Below are 20,902 nucleotides of genomic sequence, written 5' to 3' on the forward strand. Positions count from 1 at the left end.
GGGGTTTTGGGGAGCTTTGGGGGATCTTGGGAATTTTAGGGAATTCTGGGGGGAATTTTGGGGATTTTGGGGAAATTTTGAGGGATTTTCGCGGGAATTTTGGGGAATTTTCGGAGACTCGTCCACACTTGAGGGGTCATTGGGCTTCTCCATTAAACCCAAAACTCCTCCCACAGTCTCCCTTTCTCATTCACTGCCGCGCCGGGGACTTTGGGCTCCCTGGGAAGGATTTTGGGGCATTTTTGGGATTTTGGGGGGATTTTTTGGGGATTTTGGGGGGATTTTTTTTGGATTTTGGCCCCAAACCAACGGGGCAACAAAACCGCCGGAACTCAAGGTCGGGGAAACACTTGAAACCCGAAAGGAAACGGAAGTGACACACAGGAAGTGCCCGGAAGGCGCTGGGGACACACCGGAAGTAGCGAGGACACGCGGCCGCGGCGGGATGGGGCGGCCCGGGAAGGTCGGGGGGAAAAACGGGAAAAAAAGGGAAAAAACCGGGAAAAACCGAGAAAAACCGGAAAAAAACGCGACGGGGAAGGGTCAGGGGAGCAGCGGGGGGTCGGGAGTGGCGGGAGGGGAGAAAAAAGCGGCGGGATCGCAAAATTTTGGGGAAAAATCCCAAAATTTGGAGAATCGTGAGGGGAGAAGTGGGATCGGGGGGAGGGGGTCTCGGAAATCCCAAATTTTGGAGTTTCCAGCCCATTCTGAAGAGGCGGAAACGGGATTTCAGCGTTGGGAGGGGCTGGAAACTCCCGGATTTTGGGGTTTCTCAGGATCGGAATTCCCAAAATTTTGATTTTTGGGGATAATGGAGGATGTTTTTAACCCTTTCAGAGCCGTTTCCAGCGGCAGCAGCGCGCCCAGGCCCGGCTGCGCTCGGAGCAGGAATTCTCCTCCGTCCCTCACTCGTTCGTGTTCCCCCGGGGCCGGCCCGGGAGGAGCCTCAGGAGCCTCTGCAAGGACCTCAGGAGGGTCCTGGAGCCGTTCACGGCCAGGAACCTGCAGGTGACACCTGGGGGACACCTTGGGGACACATTTGGGACATTGGGATCACTGGGAATGGGGACATTGGGGTACTGGGATCACTGGGAATGGGGACATTGGGGATTCGGGACACTGGGAATGGGGACATTGGGACACTGGGAATGAGCTCAGGAGGGTCCTGGAGCCCTTCACGGCCAGGAACCTGCAGGTGACACCGGGGGGACCTTGGGGACACCTTGGGGACACACCTGGGACATTGGGATCACTGGGAATGGGGACATTGGCGTACTGGGGACACTGGGAATGGGCTCAGGAGGGACCTGGAGCCCTTCATGGTCAGGAACCTGCAGGTGACACCCGGGGGACATTGGGGACACCTTGGGGACACACCTGGGGACACATTTGGGACATTGGGATCACTGGGAATGGGGATTTGGGACACTGGGAATGGGGATTTGGGACACTGGGAATGGGCTCGGGGGGACCTCAGGAGGGTCCTGGAGCCGTTCACGGTCAGGAACCTGCAGGTGACACCCGGGGGACATCTTGGGGACACCTTGGGGACACACCTGGGGACACATTTGGGACATTGGGATCACTGGGATTGGACATTTGGGACACTGGGAATGGGGACATTGGGGTACTGGGATCACTGGGAATGGGGATTTGGGACACTGGGAATGGGCTCAGGAGGGTCCTGGAGCCCTTCACGGCCAGGAACCTGCAGGTGACACCCGGGGGGACCTTGGGGACACCTTGGGGACACACCTGGGGACACACCTGGGACATTGGGATCACTGGGAATGGGGACATTGGGGTACTGGGGACACTGGGAATGGGCTCAGGAGGGTCCTGGAGCCCTTCATGGTCAGGAACCTGCAGGTGACACCGGGGGGACCTTGGGGACACCTTGGGGACACACCTGGGGACACATTTGGGACATTGGGATCACTGGGAATGGGGATTTGGGACACTGGGAATGGGGATTCGGGACACTGGGAATGAGCTCAGGAGGGTCCTGGAGCCCTTCACGGCCAGGAACCTGCAGGTGACACCCGGGGGACCTTGGGGACACCTTGGGGACACACCTGGGGACACATTTGGGGACACATTTGGGACATTGGGATCACTGGGAATGGGGATTCGGGACACTGGGAAAGGGCTCAGGGGGGTCCTGGAGCCCTTCACGGCCAGGAACCTGCAGGTGACACCCGGGGGGACCTTGGGGACACCTTGGGGACACACCTGGGGACACACCTGGGACATTGGGATCACTGGGAATGGGGACATTGGGGTACTGGGGACACTGGGAATGGGCTCAGGAGGGTCCTGGAGCCCTTCATGGTCAGGAACCTGCAGGTGACACCCGGGGGACGTTGGGGACACCTTGGGGACACATTTGGGACGTTGGGACACTGGGAATGGGGACATTGGGGTACTGGGGACACTGGGAATGGGCTCAGGAGGGTTCTGGAGCCCTTCCCGGCCAGGAACCTGCAGGTGACACCTGGGGGACACTGGGGACACTTTGGGGACACACCTGGGGACACATTTGGGACATTGGGATCACTGGGAATGGGGATTTGGGACACCGGGAATGGGGATTTGGGACACTGGGAATGAGCTCAGGAGGGACCTCAGGAGGGTCCTGGAGCCTTTCACGGCCAGGAACCTGCAGGTGACACCCGGGGGACACCCGGGGGACACCTTGGGGACACACCTGGGGACACATTTGGGACATTGGGATCACTGGGATTGGACAATTGGGACACTGGGAATGGGGACATTGGGGTACTGGGATCACTGGGAATGGGGATTCGGGACACTGGGAATGGGCTCAGGAGGGTCCTGGAGCCCTTCACGACCAGGAACCTGCAGGTGACACCCGGGGGACCTTGGGGACACACCTGGGGACACACCTGGGGATGCATTTGGGACATTGGGATCACTGGGAATGGGGATTTGGGACACTGGGAATGGGGATTTGGGACACTGGGAATGGGCTCAGGGGGGACCTCAGGAGGGTCCTGGAGCCCTTCATGGTCAGGAACCTGCAGGTGACACCCGGGGGACATTGGGGACACCTTGGGGACACCTTGGGGACACACCTGGGACATTGGGACACTGGGAATGAGCTCAGGAGGGTCCTGGAGCCCTTCCTGGCCAGGAACCTGCAGGTGACACCGGGGGGACCTTGGGGACACCTTGGGGACACATTTGGGACATTGGGATACTGGGAATGGGGACATTGGGGTACTGGGGACACTGGGATTGGGCATTTGGGACACTGGGAATGGGCTCAGGGGGGTCCTGGAGCCCTTCATGGTCTGGAACCTGCAGGTGACACCCGGGGGACATTGGGGACACCTTGGGGACATTGGGGACACACCTGGGGACACATTTGGGACATTGGGATCACTGGGACTGGAGATTTGGGACATTGGGAATGGGGACATTGGGACACTGGGAATGGGCTCAGGGGGGACCTGGAGCCCTTCACGGCCAGGATTTTTTGGGGATTTTTGGAATTTGGGATTCAAGAATTTTGGGATTTCCCAGGAATTTCAGGGGGTTTTTTCCCAGGAATTTTGAGGTTTCTTTTCCAGAAATTTTGGGGTTTTTTCCGAAGATTTTCAGGTTTTTTCTCTGGAATTTCGAGGTTTCTCTTCCAGGATTTTTGGCATTCAGGAAGTTTGGGATTTCCAAGGATTCTCTCAGGAATTTTGGTTTTTTTCCCAGGAATTTTGAGGTTTTTTTCTGGGAATTTTGGGGGTTTTCCCAGGTATTTTGGGTGGTTTTCTTTGCCAGGAATTTCAGGTTTTTGTAGGAATTTTGAGGTTTCTCTTCCAGGACTTTTGGGGGAAATTTTCGGAATTTGGGATTCGTGAATTGTGAGATTCAGGAACTTTGGGATTCAGGAATGTTGTGAGTCAGGAATTTGGGATTCAGGAATGTTGTGAGTCAGGAATTTGGGATTCAAGAATTTGGGATTCAGGAATTTTGGGATTTCCCAGGAATTTTGGGATTTCCCAGGAATTTCAGGGTTTTTTTCCGAGGAATTTTGGGTTTTTTCCCAGGAATTTCGAGGTTTCTCTCAGGAATTCCGAGGTTCCTCTTGCAGGATTTTTGGGGTTTTTTCCCAAGAATTTCAGGGTTTTTTTCCCAGGAATTTTGGGGTTTTTTCTCCAGGAATTTCGGGGTTTTTTCCCAGGAATTTCAGGGTTTTTTTTCCCAGGAATTTTGAGGTTTCTCTTCCAGGACTTTTGGGGGATTTTCAGAATTTGGGATTCGGGAATTCTGGGATTCAGGAACTTTGGGATTCGGGAATTTTGGGATTCGGGGATTTTGGGATTTCCCAGGAATTTCAGGGGTTTTTTTACCAGGAATTTCGAGGTTTTTCTTGCAGGAATTTTGGGTTTTTTTTCCCAAGAATTTCAGGTTTTTCCCCAGGAATTTCGTGGTTTCTCTTGCAGGAATTTTGGGGTTTTTTTCCCAAGAATTTCAGGTTTTTCTCTGGAATTCCGAGGTTTCTCTTCCAGGATTTTTGGGGGATTTTCAGAATTTGGGATTCGGGAATTGTGAGACTCAGGAACTTTGGGATTCAGGAATGTTTTGAGTCAGGAATTTGGGATTCAGGAATTTTGGGATTTCCCAGGAATTTCAGGTTTTTTTCCCAAGAATTTCAGGGTTTTTCCCCAGAAATTTCGGGGTTTTTTCCCAGGAATTCCGAGGTTCCTCTTCCAGGATTTCTGGGATCCCTCAGGAATTCCGGGGTTCTGGAATTTTGGGATTTTCCAGGAATTTTGGGTTTTTTTCTCAGGAATTTCAGGGTTTTTTTCCCAGGAATTTCAGGTTTTTTTCTCTGGAATTTCGAGGTTTCTCTTGCAGGAATTTTGAGTTTTTTCCCAAGAATTTCAGGTTTTTTTCCCAGAAATTTCGGGGTTTTTCTCTGGAATTCCGAGGTTTTTCTCTGGAATTTCGAGGTTTTCCCCAGGAATTCCGAGGTTCCTCTTGCAGGATTTCTGGGATCCCTCAGGAATTCCGGGATTCTGGAATTTTGGGATTTTCCAGGAATTTTGGGGTTTTTTCCCCAAGAATTTCAGGTTTTTCCCAGGAATTCCGAGGTTTCTCTTCCAGAAATTTTGAGGTTTTTTCCCAGGAATTTCAGGTTTTTTTCCCAGGAATTTCGAGGTTTTTCTCTGGAATTCCGAGGTTTCTCTTCCAGGATTTCTGGGATCCCTCAGGAATTCCAGGATTTTGGAATTGGTTGGGATTTCCCAGGAATTTTGGGGTTTTTTTCCCAAGAATTTCAGGGTTTTCTCTGGAATTTCGAGGTTTTTCTTCCAGAAGTTTTGGGGTTTTTTCCCCAAGAATTTCAGGTTTTTTCCCAGGAATTTTCAGTTTTTTTCCCAGGAATTTTGAGTTTTTTCCCAGGAATTTCGAGGTTTCTCTCTGGAATTCCGAGGTTCCTCTTCCAGGATTTCTGGGATCCCTCAGGAATTCCGGGATTCTGGAATTTTGGGATTTTCCAGGAATTTTGGGGTTTTTTCCCCAAGAATTTCAGGTTTTTCCCAGGAATTCCGAGGTTTCTCTTCCAGAAATTTTGAGGTTTTTTCCCAGGAATTTCAGGGTTTTTTCCCAGGAATTTCGAGGTTTTCCCCTGGAATTCTGAGGTTCCTCTTCCAGGATTTCTGGGATCCCTCAGGAATTCCGGGATTCTGGCATTTTGGGATTTTCCAGGAATTTTGGGGTTTTTTCCCCAAGAATTTCAGGTTTTTCCCAGGAATTCCGAGGTTTCTCTTCCAGAAATTTTGAGGTTTTTTCCCAGGAATTTCGAGGTTTTCCCCTGGAATTCTGAGGTTCCTCTTCCAGGATTTCTGGGATCCCTCAGGAATTCCGGGATTTTGGAATTGGTTGGGATTTCCCAGGAATTTTGGGGTTTTTTTCCCAAGAATTTCAGGTTTTTCTCTGGAATTTCGAGGTTTTTCTTCCAGAAGTTTTGGGGTTTTTTCCCAGGAATTTCAGGTTTTTTTCCCAGGAATTTTGAGGTTTTCCTCTGGAATTTCAAGGTTTCTCTTCCAGGATTTCTGGGATCCCTCAGGAATTCCGGGATTCTGGAATTTTGGGATTTTCCAGGTGCGCCGGAGCAATTCCCTGCGGGACCTGGTGGCCGTGGCCGGGCCCTTGGGGGTCACCCAGTTCCTGGTGCTCAGCAAATCCCAAACCGGCGTCAACCTGGTGAGAATCCCGGGAATTTGGGCAATTTTAGGAATTTTGGGCATTTTTGGGAATTTTGGGCAATTCCAGGGGGTCCCAAATCCCTCCCGGACCCAGAGGATGAAGAATTTTCCAGATTGATCCCAAATTCTGTGATTGATCCCAAAGTAAACGCTCTGATGGGTCTGGGATGGGGTTTGGGGTTGGGAATTTTTATGGGATTTTAATGGGAATTTTCCAGGATTTTTCATGGAATTTTTCAGGATTTTTCTGGAATTTTTTGGGGAATTTTTTTGATTTTTTCTGGAATTTTTCAGGGAATTTTCCAGGATTTTTCTGGGATTTTTTGGGGAATTTTTTTGATTTTTTTCTGGGATTTTTCAGGGAATTTTCCAGGATTTTCAGGGAATTTTCCAGGATTTTTTTGGGATTTTTTGGGGGAATTTTTTTGTTTTTTTCCGGGATTTTTCTGGGATTTTTCTGAAGATTTTTCTGGCATTTTCCCATAATTTTTATGGGATTTTTTTCCAAATTTTTATGGGATTTTTTTTTTTTTTCTGGGATTTTCCCGTTATTTCCCTGGGATTTTCCCAGGATGTTTTTCCTGGGATTTTTCCAGGATTTTTTACAGGATTTTCCCAGGAATTTTCTGAGGTTTACCCAGGATTTTTTATGGGAGTTCTATGGAATTTTCCCAGGAATATTCCAGGATTTTTTTCCTGAATTTTTCCAAGGTTTTTCTGGTATTTTCCCAGGATTTTACTGGGATTTTACCAGGATTTTCCTGGGAATTTTCTGAGGAATTTCCCAGAATTTTTCCAGGATTTTCCCCAAATTTCCCTGGGATTTTCTGGGAATTTCCCCAGGATTTTACTGAGAATTTTCACAGGATTTCTCCAGGAATTTTTCCAGGTTTCTTTTCCAGGATTTTCCTGGAATTTTCCCAGAATTTTCTGGGAATTTTCTGAGGATTTCCCCGAGATTTTTATGGGAATTTTCCTGGGATTTTTCCCAGAATTTTCCTGGATTTTTTCCCAGAATTTTCCTGGGATTTTTCTGAAGATTTTTCCAGGATTTTTCTGGAATTTTCCCGGATTTTTCCCATTCCTGAATCTTTTCCTCTTTCCCAGAAAATTTTCCGGCTGCCCGGGGGTCCCACCCTGACCTTCAAAGTGCTGCAGGTGAGTCCAGGAATTCTGGGAATTTTTGGGAATTCTGGGAATTTTGGGATTTTTTGGGAATTCTGGGGGAGGGATTCATCCCAGGGTTGGGTTTTTTTGGGAATTCTGGGGTGATTTTTGCACATTCCAGAGAGAATTCCAGGATTTCTTTGGGATTCCATCTCATTATTCCTCCTTTCCCAGCACTCCCTGATGCGGAATTTGGGATTTTTTGGGGGGATTTGGGAATTTTTTGGGGATTTGGGAATTTTTGGGGGATTCTGGGCTGATTTTTTGGGGAATAAATGGATCTTTTTTCATTTTCCTTTGGATTCAATCCCATTTTTCCCCATTTTTTTTCCCCATTTTTCCTGTATTTTGCCCCATTCCAGCCCTCCCTGGTCTGGGACGTGGTCTCGGCCCTCAGGAGGCACCGTGGAGATTCTGGGGGGATTTTTGTGATTCTGGGCTGGATTTTAATGGGATTTTAATGAAATTTTAATGAGATTTTAATGAGATTTTAATGATTTTTTCAGGATTTTAATGATTTTTTCAGGATTTGAATGATTTTTTTCCCATTTTTCCCGTTTTTTGCCCCATTTCAGCACTCCCTGGTCTGGGCCGTGGTCTCGGCCCTCAGGAGGCACCACAGAGATTCTGGGGGGATTTTTGTGGTTCTGGGGTGGATTTTAATGGGATTTTAATGAAATTTTAATGAGATTTTAATGATTTTTTCAGGATTTTAATGATTTTTTCAGGATTTGAATGATTTTTTTCCCGTTTTTCCCGTTTTTTGCCCCATTTCAGCACTCCCTGGTCTGGGCCGTGGTCTCGGCCCTCAGGAGGCACCACAGAGATTCTGGGGGGATTTTTGTGGTTCTGGGGTGGATTTTAATGGAATTTTAATGAAATTTTAATGAAATTTTAATGATTTTTTTCAGGATTTTAATGATTTTTTCAGGATTTGAATGATTTTTTCCCCATTTTTCCCCTTTTTTGCCCCATTCCAGCACTCCCTGGTGTGGGCCGTGGTCTCGGCCCTCAGGAGGCACCGCCTGGTTCTGGGGCTCCTTGGGGTGGATTTTAATGGAATTTTAATGGGATTAAATGGATTTTAATGGGATTCAATGGATTTTGATGGGATTAAATGGAATTTTAATGGGTTTTTTTCCCATTTTTCCCGTTTTCTGCCCCGTTCCAGCACTCCCTGGTGCGGGACGTGGTCTCGGCCCTCAGGAGGCACCACAGAGATTCTGGGGGGATTTTTGTGGTTCTGGGGTGGATTTTAATGGGATTTTAATGAAATTTTAATGAAATTTTAATGATTTTTTTCAGGATTTTAATGATTTTTTCAGGATTTGAATGATTTTTTCCCCATTTTTCCCCTTTTTTGCCCCATTCCAGCACTCCCTGGTGTGGGCCGTGGTCTCGGCCCTCAGGAGGCACCGCCTGGTTCTGGGGCTCCTTGGGGTGGATTTTAATGGAATTTTAATGGGATTAAATGGATTTTAATGGGATTCAATGGATTTTGATGGGATTAAATGGAATTTTAATGGGTTTTTTTCCCATTTTTCCCGTTTTCTGCCCCGTTCCAGCACTCCCTGGTGCGGGACGTGGTCTCGGCCCTCAGCAGGCACCGCGGAGATTCTGGGGGGATTTTTGTGATTCTGGGGTGGATTTTATGGAATTTTAATGGAATTTTAATGATATTTTAATGAGATTTTAATGACTTTTTCAGGATTTTAATGATTTTTTTCAGGATTTTAATGATTTTTTCCCATTTTTCCCGTTTTTTTCCCCGTTCCAGTACTCGCTGGTGCGGGACGTGGTCTCGGCCCTCAGGAGGCACCGCATGCACGAGCAGCAGTTCTGGGGCTCCCTGGGGTGGATTTTAATGGGATTGAATGGATTTTAATGGGATTTTATGAGATTTTTAATGATTTTTTTCCCTTTTTTTTCCCGTTTTTCCTGTTTTCTGCCCCGTTCCAGTACTCGCTGGTGCGGGACGTGGTCTCGGCCCTCAGGAGGCACCGTGGAGATTCTGGGGTGGATTTTTGTGATTCTGGGGTGGATTTTAATGGGATTTTAATGGGATTAAATGGATTTTAATGAATTTTTTTCAGGATTTTAATGATATTTTTCCCCTTTTTTTCCCGTTTTTTTCCCCGTTCCAGTACTCGCTGGTGCGGGACGTGGTCTCGGCCCTGCGGCGGCACCGCATGCACGAGCAGCAGTTCTGGGGCTCCTTGGGGTGGATTTTAATGGGATTTTAATGGGATTGAATGGATTTTAATGAGATTTTAATGGATTTTTTTCAGGATTTTAATGTTTTTTTCCCATTTTTCCCCTTTTTTTCCCCGTTCCAGTACTCGCTGGTGCGGGACGTGGTCTCGGCCCTCAGGAGGCACCGCATGCACGAGCAGCAGTTCCTGCACCCCCCGTTGCTGGTGCTGGGCAATTTCGGGGCGCGGGCGCGGGCGGAGCTCAGGCTCATGGCCGGGATGTTCCAGGGGATGTTCCCGGCCCTCAACGTCCACAGGGTCAGGGAACCTTCCGGAATCCCAGCCCCAATTCCCTGGGGATCACGTGGGAAATGTCTGGGAAACGTCCGGGAATTCTGTGGGAATGAATCGGGATTTAATTGGGAATTGTATGGGAATTATTCGAGAATTAATTGGGGATTATGTGGGAATTTATCAGGAATTAACCAGAAATTTTGTGGGAATTAATCAGGAATTATGTGGGAAATATGTGGAAATTATCCAGGAATTCTGTGGGAATGAATCGGGATTTAATTGGGAATTAATCAGGAATTAATCGGGAATTATGTGGGAATTAATTAAAAATTATGTGGGAATTAATCAGGAGTTATCTGGGAATTCTGTGGGAATGAATCGGGATTTAATTGGGAATTGTATGGGAATTATTCGAGAATTAATTGGGGATTATGTGGGAATTAATCGGGAATTGTATGGGAATTATCTGGGAATTAATTGGGAATTAATCAAGAATTAATTGGGAATTAATCAAGAATTAATTGGGAATTAATCAGGAGTTAACCAGGGATTATGTGGGAATTAATCAAGAGTTATATGGGAATTATATGGAAATTAATTGGGAATTAATTGGGAATTACCTGGGAATTAATTGGGAATTGTATGGGAATTATCCAGGATTTAATTGGGAATTATGCGGGAATTAATCAGGAATTGTATGGGAATTAATCAGGAATTATATGGGAATTATGTGGGAATTTATCAGGAATTAACCAGAAATTTTGTGGGAATTAATCAGGAATTATGTGGGAAGTATCTGGGAATTATCTGGGAATTCGTGGGAATTAATCGGGAATGAATCAGGAATTAATTGGGAATTAATCAGGAATTAATCAGGAATTATGTGGGAAGTATCTGGGAATTATCCAGGATTTAATTGGGAATTATCTGGGAATTATTCAGGAATTAATTGGGAATTGTATGGGAATTATGTGGGGATTAGGAATTATCTGGGAATTATCTGGGAATTAAGTGGGAATTAATCAAGAATTAATGGGGAATTAATCAGGAATTAACCAGGAATTATGTGGGAATTAATCAAGACTTATATGGGAATTATATGGAAATTAATTGGGAATTAATTGGGAATTACGTGGGAATTAATCGGTAATTATATGGGAATTATCTGGGAATTTATCAGGAATTAATTGTGAATTAATCAGGAATTAATCGGGAATTAATCAGGAATTATATGGGAATTATGTGGGAATTTATCAGGAAGTAACCAGAAATTTTGTGGGAATTAATCAGGAATTATGTGGGAAATATCTGGAAATTATCCGGGAATTCTGTGGGAATTAATTGGGAATGTATCAGGATTTAATTGGGAATTAATCAGGAATTAATCGGGAATTATGTGGGAATTATCCAGGATTTAATTGGGGATTATGTGGGAATTAATCAGGAATTAATTGGGGATTGTATGGGAATTATGTGGGGATTAGGAATTATCTGGGAATTATCTGGGAATTAATTGGGAATTAATCGAGAATTAATTGGGAATTAATCAGGAATTAACCAGGAATTATGTGGGAATTAATCAGGAGTTATGTGGGAATTATGTGGGGATTATATGGGAATTAATTGGGAATTACCTGGGAATTAATTGGGAATTGTATGGGAATTATCTGGGAAATGATCAGGAATTAATTGTGAATTAATCAGGAATTAATTGGTAATTATATGGGAATTATGTGGGAAATAATCAGGAATTAATTGGGAATTATGTCAGAATTATCTGGGAATCATCCAGGAATTAACTATGTGGGAATTATCTGGGAATTAATTAGGAATTAATTGGGAATTATCCAGGAATTAATCAGTATTTATCTGGGAATTATTGGGAATTGTCCCAGTGTTATTTGGGAATTATCTGGGAATTAATTGGGAATTAATCAGGAATTATCTGGGATTTGTTTGGGAATTATCTGGGAATTATTCTGGAATTTTATCTGGAATTTTATCCAGAATTATCTGGGAATTATCTGGGAATTGTCCTGGAATTTTATCCAGAATTATCCAGGAATTATTTGGGATTTATCTGGGAATTCGGGAGCTGGGATTTGGGAATGGGGAGAGGGGCAGGAAAAGGGGATTTGGGGTCTGGCAACAGAGAAAAGGGGATTTTCCCCATTCCCATTTTCCCATTTTTCCCGTTTTTTTCCCATTTTTTCCCATTTTTTCCCATTTTTTCCCGTTTTTTCCCATTTTTTCCCGTTTTTTCCCATTTTTTCCCGTTTTTCCCATCCCAGGTGAACCTGAACTCCATCCGTCGCTGTTTGCTGATCTCCTACGACGCCGACTCCCAGCTCCTGGAATTCCGACACTAGTGAGAGCCCAAAATCCCAAAATCCCGAATTCCCAAATTCCCAAAATCCCCAAATTCCCAAATCCCCAAATCCTGAATTCCCAAAATCCCCAAAATCCCAAATTCCTGAATTCCCAATTTCCCCAAAATCCCAAATCCCCAATTCCCAAAATCCCGAATTCCCAATTTCCCCATTTCCCCAAATTCCCAACTTCCCCAATTCCCAATTTCCCCAATTCCCGAATTCCCAAAATCCCCAAATCCCAAATTCCTGAATTCCCAATTTCCCCAAAATCCCAAATCCCAAATTCCTGAATTCCCAATTTCCCCAAATTCCCAACTTCCCCAATTCCCAAATTCCTGAATTCCAAATTCCCAAATTACCCAAATCCCAAAATCCTGAATTCTCAAAATTCCCAATTCCCAAAATCCCCAAAATCCTGAATTCCCAAATTCCCCAAAATCCCCAAAATCCCAAATCCCAAAATCCCGAATTCCCAAAATCCCCAAAATCCCCAAAATCCCAAAATCCTGAATTCCCAAAATCCCCAAAATCCCAAATTACCCAAAATCCTGAATTCCCAAAATCCCCAAATCCCAAAATCCTGAATTCCCAATTTCCCAATTTCCCCAATTCCCAAATTCCTGAATTCCAAATTCCCAAAATTCCGGCGTCCCAAATTCCCAAATTCCCCAATTCTCAAAGTCCTGAATTCCCCAATTCCCAAAGTCCCAAATTCCTGAATTCCCCAAATCCCAAAATCCTGAATTCTCAAATTCCCAAAGTCCTGAATTCCCCAAATCCCCAATTCCCAAAGTCCTGAATTTCCAAAGTCTTAAAACCCCAAATTCCCAAAATCTCGAATTCCCAAAATCTCAAAGTTCTGAATTCCCAAAGTCCCAAATTCCCATTTTCCAGGATTTTTCCCAAATTCCCCATTTCCAGCAGTGTCCAGGTGGTTCCCCATTCCCAAATTCCCAATTTTTCCCCATTTTTTCCCCTTTTTTCCCATTTTTCCCATTTTTCCCCATTTTTCCCCATTTCCAGCAGTGTCCAGGTGCTTCCCCATTCCCATTTTTCCCAATTTTTCCTATTTTTTTCCCATTTTTCCCCCTTTTTTTCCCCATTTTTCCCCCCTTTTTTCCCCATTTTTTCCCCATTTTCCCCCATTTTCCCCCATTTTTCCCTTTTTTTTCCCATTTCCCCCCATTTTCCCCCAATTTTTCCCCATTTTTCCCATTTTTTCCCCATTTCCCCCCATTTTTCCCATTTTTCCCAAATTCCCCCGTTTTTCCCCATTTCCAGCAGTGTCCACGTGGTTCCCCATTCCCAAATTCCCAATTTTTCCCAATTTTTCCCTATTTTTTTTCCCATTTTTCCCCATTTTTCCCTTTTTTTTCCCATTTTTCCCCCATTTTTTCCCCATTTTTCCCAAATTCCCCCGTTTTTCCCCATTTCCAGCAGTGTCCAGGTGGTTCCCCATTCCCATTTTTCCCCGTTTTTCCCCCATTCCCAGCAGTGTCCAGGTGGTGCCCGTGGGGCTCAGCCGGGGGCTCCGGAAAATTCTCCAGGAGAAATTCCCGAACCTGGGCAGGATGGACGACATCAGCCAGCTCCTGACGGGGTATGGGGACATTGGGGACACATTGGGGACATTGGGGACACCCTGGGGACATTGGGGACATTGGGGACATTGGGGACACCTTGGGGACATTGGGGACAATGGGGACATTGGGGACACCTTGGGGACACCTGGGCAGGATGGACGACATCAGCCAGCTCCTGATGGGGTACCTTGGGGACACCTTGGGGACATTGGGGACACCACAGGGACATTGGGGACAATGGGGACATTGGGGACAATGGGGACACCTGGGCAGGATGGACGACATCAGCCAGCTCCTGACGGGGTACATTGGGGACATTGGGGACATTGGGGACATCACAGGGACATTGGGGACACCTGGGCAGGATGGACGACATCAGCCAGCTCCTGATGGGGACATTGGGGACATTGGGGACACCTTGGGGACATTGGGGACAATGGGGACATTGGGGACATTGGGGACATCTTGGGGACATCTTGGGGACATTGGGGACACCTTGGGGACAATGGGGACACCTTGGGGACACTGGGGACACCTGGGCAGGATGGACGACATCAGCCAGCTCCTGACGGGGTATGGGGACATTGGGGACAATGGGGACAATGGGGACATTGGGGACATTGGGGACATCACAGGGACATTGGGGACACCTTGGGGACATTGGGGACATTGGGGACAATGGGGACACCTTGGGGACACCTTGGGGACACCTTGGGGACATTGGGGACATTGGGGACACCTTGGGGACACCTTGGGGACACCTTGGGGACATTGGGGACATTGGGGACACCTTGGGGACACCTTGGGGACACCTTGGGGACATTGGGGACATTGGGGACACCCTGGGGACATTGGGGACATCACAGGGACATTGGGGACACCTGGGCAGGATGGACGACATCAGCCAGCTCCTGACGGGGTATGGGGACATTGGGGACACCTTGGGGACAATGGGGACATTGGGGACACAATGGGGACATTGGGGACACATTGGGGACATTGGGGACACCTTGGGGACATTGGGGACATTGGGGACACCTTGGGGACATTGGGGACATCTTGGGGACATTGGGGACAATGGGGACATTGGGGACACCTGGGCAGGATGGACGACATCAGCCAGCTCCTGACGGGGTATGGGGACATTGGGGACATCTTGGGGACACCTTGGGGACACCACGGGGACACCACGGGGACATCCCAGAGACATTGGGGACACTTTGGGGACATCAGGGACATACTGGGGACACCTCCAGAGATGTCCCCTGTGCCTGTGTCACCTGTGTCACCCATCCCTGTCCCCTCCCCAGGGACATTGTCCTGTCCCTGTGTCCCTGTGTCCCCTGTCCTGTCCCACTGTCCCTGTGTCACCCATCCCTGTCCCCTCCCCAGGGACGTTGTCCTGTCCGAGAGCGAAGCGGAGCCGGACGGGTCCCAGAACGTTCTGGAACTGCCCCAGAACTGCGCCGGGCGTGGGAACGCGGTGACACAGCAAAGTGCCATCAGACTGACTGAGGTGACATTGGGGACACTGGGGACATTGAGGGGACATCCATGGGGACAATGGGGTGACACAGCAGAGTGCCATCAGATTGACTGAGGTGACATTGGGGACAATGGGGACATTGAGGGGACATCCATGGGGACATTGGGGTGACACAGCAGAGTGCCATCAGATTGACTGAGGTGACATTGGGGACATTGGGGACAATGGGGACATCCATGGGGTGACACAGCAGAGCGCCATCAGATTGACTGAGGTGACATTGGGGACAATGGGGACATTGAGGGGACATTGGGGTGACACAGCAGAGCGCCATCAGATTGACTGAGGTGACATTGGGGACAATGGGGACATTGAGGGGACATCCATGGGGACAATGGGGTGACACAGCAGAGCGCCATCAGATTGACTGAGGTGACATTGGGGACACTGGGGTGACAATGGGGACATCCATGGGGTGACACAGCAGAGTGCCATCAGATTGACTGAGGTGACATTGGGGACAATGGGGACATTGGGGACACTGGGGTGACACAGCAAAGTGCCATCAGATTGACTGAGGTGACATTGGGGACAATGGGGACATCCATGGGGTGACACAGCAGAGTGCCATCAGATTGACCGAGGTGACATTGGGGACATCAATGGGGACAATGGGGACACTGGGGACAATGGGGACACTGGGGTGACACAGCAGAGCGCCATCAGATTGACCAAGGTGACACCAATGGGGACATCAATGGGGACACTGGGGTGACACAGCAGAGCGCTGTGACACTGACCGAGTGTCCCCCTGTCCCCTCTCTGTCCCTGTCCCCCCCATGTCCCCCTGTCCCCGTGTCCGTCTGTCCCTGTCCCCGTGTCCGTCTGTCCCCGTGTCCGTCTGTCCCCCCTGTGTCCATCTGTCCCTGTCCCCCTGTCTGTCCCTGTGTCCGTCTGTCCCAGATCGGGCCCCGTCTGACGCTGCAGCTGCTGAAGGTGGAGGAGGGGCTGGGCCAGGGCAACGTCCTCTACCATGGCCTGGGTGAGTGACACAGCTGGGACACCTGGGGACACCTGGGGACACCTGGGGACACACCTGGGACAGGTGAGGGACACCTGGGGACACCTGGGGACACACCTGGGACAGGTGACACAGCTGGGACACCTGGGGACACATCTGGGACACACCTGGGACACCTGGGGACACCTGGGGACACCTGGGGACACAGCTGGGACACCTGGGGACACCTGGGGACACACCTGGGACAGGGGACACAGCTGGGGACACCTGGGGACACAGCTGGGACAGGTGAGGGACACCTGGGGACACAGCTGGGACACACCTGGGACAGGTGAGGGACACCTGGGACACCTGGGGACACAGCTGGGACAGGTGAGGGACACCTGGGGACACCTGGGGACACACCTGGGACAGGGGACACAGCTGGGACACACCTGGGACACACTTGGGGACACAGCTGGGACAGGGATAGGGGACACCTATTCCCGGTGTAATCCCGGTGTAACCCGGGTGTATCCCCGGTATAACCCAGGTGTATCCCAGGTGTATCCCAGGTGTATCTCAGGTGTATCCCCGGTGTATCCCAGCTATCTCAGGTGTATCCCCGGTATAACCCAGGTGTATCCCAGGTGTATCCCAGGTGTAACCCAGGTATCTCAGGTGTAACCCCGGTGTAACCCTGGTGTATCCCATGTGTAACCCCATTGTATCCCCGGTGTAACCCGGGTGTAACCCAGGTGTATCCCAGGTGTATCCCAGGTGTAACCCCGGTGTAACCCAGGTATCTCAGGTGTAACCCCGGTGTAACCCTGGTGTATCCCATGTGTAACCCCGGGTGTAACCCCGGTGTATCCCCAGTGTAACCCCGGTGTAACCCGGGTGTAACCCATGTGTAACCCAGGTATCTCAGGTGTATCCCAGGTGTAACCCCGGTGTATCCCCGGTGTATCCCCGGTGTAACCCGGGTGTATCCCAGGTATCCCAGGTGTATCCCCGGTGTAACCCAGGTGTATCCCAGGTGTAACCCAGGTATCTCAGGTGTATCCCAGGTGTATCCCCGGTGTAACCCCAGTGTAACCCCGGTGTAACCCATGTGTAACCCCGGTGTATCCCCGGTGTAACCCGGGCGTGTTTCACCTGCAGCCCCCAAAGGGGAGGAGGAGCTCCGGGAGCTCCTGGCCCGGCGCGAGCGGCGGCTCCAGGTGAGGGCGGAGCGGAGGCGGCAGCAGGAGCAGAACCTGGAGAGGAAACGGAAACAGCGGGAACGGCACAGGTGAGACACGGGGACAGGGACAGGGACAGGGACAGGGACAGGTGAGACTGGGACAGGTGAGGGGACAGGGACAGGGACAGGGACAGGGGACAGGGACAGGGACAGGTGAGACCCAGGGACAGGGACAGGGACAGGTGAGACCCAGGGACAGGGACAGGGACAGGGACAGGGGACAGGGACAGGGACAGGGACAGGGACAGGTGAGACTGGGACAGGTGAGGGGACAGGGACAGGGACAGGTGAGGGGACAGGGACAGGTGAGACACGGGGACAAGTGAGGGACAGGGACAGGGACAGGGGACAGGGACAGGGACAGGGACAGGTGAGACTGGGACAGGTGAGACACAGGGACAGGTGAGGGGACGGGGACAGGGACAGGGACAGGGACAGGTGAGACACGGGACAGGTGAGGGGACAGGGACAGGGACAGGGACAGGGACAGGTGAGACACGGGACAGGTGAGGGGACAGGGACAGGGACAGGGACAGGTGAGACTGGGACAGGTGAGGGACAGGGACAGGTAGGACAGGTGTGACAGGGACACTTGAAGGTGGCAGGGTCCTGCCAGGTGAGGGACAGGTGGGCGTTCTCCAGGTGAGGGCAGAAAGGTGACACAGGGGAGGCTCCCCCAAGTGTCCCCTTACCTGTCCCTCCCCTGTCCCCACCTGTCCCCACCTGTCCCTCACCTGTCCCCCTCACCTGTCCATCCCTGTCCTCCTCACCTGTGTCTCACCTGTCCCCACCTGTCCCCACCTGTCCCTCCCCTGTCTCTCCTGTCCCCACCTGTCCCTCCCCTGTCCCCACCTGTCCCCACCTGTCCCCCTCACCTGTCCCTCCCCTATCCCCACCTGTCCCCACCTGTCCCTCCCCTGTCTCTCCTGTCCCCACCTGTCCCCACCTGTCCCTCACCTGTCCCCACCTGTCCTCCTCACCCGTCCCTCCCTGTCCTCCTCACCTGTCCCCACCTGTCCCCACCTGTCCCTCACCTGTCCCTCCCCTGTCCCCACCTGTCCCTCACCTGTCCCCACCTGTCCCCACCTGTCCCTCACCTGTCCCTCCCCTGTCCCCCTCCCCTGTCCCCCTCCCCTGTCCCTCACCTGTCCCCACCTGTCCCCTCCCATCCCTCCCAGGGAGCGCAGCCTGGCCGGGATGGGCCGGGCCCCAGGTGGCCCCGCAGGTGGCAGCGGGGGTGGCCCAGGTGGCCCCGCAGGTGGCCCTGGGGGTGACAGCGACGCCGAGGACCCGGGCGCACCTGAGGCCGAGGCGTCGGAGGAGGACGAGGCCGAATATTACAGGGAGGAGCTGGGGGAGGAGCCCGAGCCAGGTGAGACCAGGGCAGGGGGGGTTTGGGGCAAGAAAAGGAAAATTTGGGGTTTTCAGGTGAAATTTGGGGGGGTTTCAGGTGAGTTTTGGGGGGCTCCAGATGAATTTTGGGGGTTTCAGGTGAGTTTTGGGGGTGTAATGGGGGATCTGAGGAGGATCCAGGTGAGTTTTGGGGACTCCAGGTGAATTTTGGGGGTGTAATGGGGGATCTGAGGAGGATCCAGGTGAGTTTTGGGGGGCTCCAGGTGAAATTTGGGGTTTTCAGGTGAGTTTTGGGGGGCTCCAGGTGAAATTTGGGGTTTTCAGGTGAGTTTTGGGGGCCTCCAGGTGAGTTTTGGGGGTTTTCAAGTGAATTTTGGGGTTTTCAGGTGAGTTTTGGGGGACTCCAGGTGAATTTTGGGGGGCTCCAGGTGAAATTTGGGGTTTTCAGGTGAGTTTTGGGGGACTCCAGGTGAATTTTGGGGGGCTCCAGGTGAAATTTGGGGTTTTCAGGTGAATTTTGGGGGTTTCAGGTGAATTTAGGGGAGACTCAGATGAATTTTGGGGGGCTCCAGGTGAGGTTTGGGGGGAAGAAAAGGAAATTTTGGGGTTTTCAGGTGAATTTTGGGGGGCTCCAGGTGAGTTTTGGGGTTTCCAGGTGAATTTTGGGGAGGTTCCAGGTGATTTTGGGGTTTCCCTCCCCGGAAGTGGCTGATGATGCCAAAATTCCTGAATTTCCGTGATTTGGGATCAAAGTAAACGCTCTGACACTTCCGGGGCCCTCCTGGCACCACAAAACCCAAATTTTCCCCCCAAATCCCAAAACTTTATTCCTAAATTCCTTTTTTTCCCTCCCCAAACCCTTTTTTTTTCCCCCCAATCCCATTTTTATTCTCCCCAAATCCCAATTTTCCATCCCTAAATTCCATTTTTTCTCCCCAAATCCCAATTCTTTCCCCCCAAATCCCAATTTTTTCCCCCCAAATCCCATTTTTTCCCCTCTAAATTCCCATTTTTCCCTCTTTTTCCCCCAGATTTGTTCCCTGGCAGCTCCAAGAGGAAGCGAAGCCCCTCGGCCGCGCCCCGAGCCCGGAAACGACGGAAGAGGAGCCCAAAATCCACCCCAGGAACCCCAAAATCCACCCCAGGAACCCCAAAATCCACACCTGGAATCCCAAAATCCACCCCAGGAACCCCAAAATCCACCCCAGGAACCCCAAAATCCACACCTGGAAATCCCAAATTTCGTCGTGGCACCTCAAAATCCCAACAGAGAACCCCAAAATCCCAACAGAGAACCCCAAAATCCCATCCTGGCACCCCAAAATCCCACCCAGGACACCCCAAAAACCCCAAATCCCACCCCAGGAAACCCGGAACCCCCAAATCCCAACAGGAAACCCCAAAATCCCAACCTGGAACCTCCAAATCCCACCCGGGACACCCCAAAAATCCCAAATCTTCCCCAGGACACCCCAAAAACCCCAAATCCCACCCGGGACACCCCAAAAATCCCAAATCCCACCCGGGACACCCCAAAAACCCCAAATCTTCCCCAGGACACCCCAAAAATCCCAAATGCCCTCGTGGGAAGCTCCTGAGCCCCCAGAAAATCCCAAATTTCCCTCGGCCAGGACGAGCCCGAAAAAGGAAAAACTGAGAGGGGGAAAAATTTGGGGAATTTGGGATCCCCCTGATCCCAATGGGGTCGGGAATTTGGGGTCTCCGGGATGGATTTTGGGGTCCAACGGAATTTTGGGATTTCCAGAAAAAATTTTGGGATCCCCCAAAGTTCCCTCAGCTTTTCCCTGCTGGGATTCCCCCAAATCCAGGGGAAATAACCCCAAAAAAATGGGGGAAAACAACAAAAAAAGAGGAAAAATATGGGGAAAAAATCCCAGAAAAATGGGGAAAAAACCCCAAAAAAGGCGAAAAAAGAGGGAGGAATAAAGTTGGATTCACCCCAAGAACTCTTGTCGCTCTTT

General features: G+C 50.0%; 1 protein-coding gene and 1 long non-coding RNA gene across 7 annotated transcripts; both read left to right on the forward strand.

Moving 5' to 3' along the window:
* Positions 1-108: 108 nt before the first annotated feature.
* Positions 109-20,887, forward strand: PPAN (peter pan homolog). 6 transcript variants are annotated; one of them, XM_071418609.1, is made up of 13 exons: positions 115-463; positions 838-1,008; positions 6,124-6,225; positions 7,335-7,385; positions 9,731-9,904; positions 12,172-12,248; positions 13,745-13,852; positions 15,228-15,351; positions 16,285-16,363; positions 17,486-17,615; positions 18,746-18,939; positions 19,952-20,174; positions 20,217-20,726. In XM_071418609.1, exons 1-13 carry the CDS (start codon positions 446-448, stop codon positions 20,575-20,577), a joined length of 1,812 nt encoding a protein of 603 aa, XP_071274710.1. In that variant the 5' UTR covers positions 115-445; the 3' UTR covers positions 20,578-20,726. The 6 variants fall into 6 exon arrangements, with proteins under 6 accessions (XP_071274707.1, XP_071274706.1, XP_071274705.1 ...); XM_071418605.1 differs by lacking the exon at positions 18,746-18,939 and adding an exon at positions 9,539-9,576 and having other exon boundaries at positions 110-463; positions 9,769-9,904; positions 19,952-20,887; XM_071418608.1 differs by having other exon boundaries at positions 119-463; positions 13,748-13,852; positions 19,952-20,726.
* On the forward strand, positions 15,370-16,258 carry LOC139585732 (uncharacterized). Its single transcript, XR_011677269.1, has 4 exons — positions 15,370-15,521; positions 15,698-15,773; positions 15,806-15,867; positions 15,942-16,258. It is a non-coding gene; the product is annotated as an uncharacterized lncRNA (long non-coding RNA).
* Positions 20,888-20,902: the final 15 nt, after the last annotated feature.

The sequence above is a fragment of the Agelaius tricolor genome, unplaced genomic scaffold (genome assembly GCF_023055355.1).
Source record: "Agelaius tricolor isolate 1412-34295 unplaced genomic scaffold, bAgeTri1.0.p SCAF_88, whole genome shotgun sequence".
In the NCBI taxonomy this organism is placed as follows: Eukaryota; Metazoa; Chordata; class Aves; order Passeriformes; family Icteridae; genus Agelaius; species Agelaius tricolor.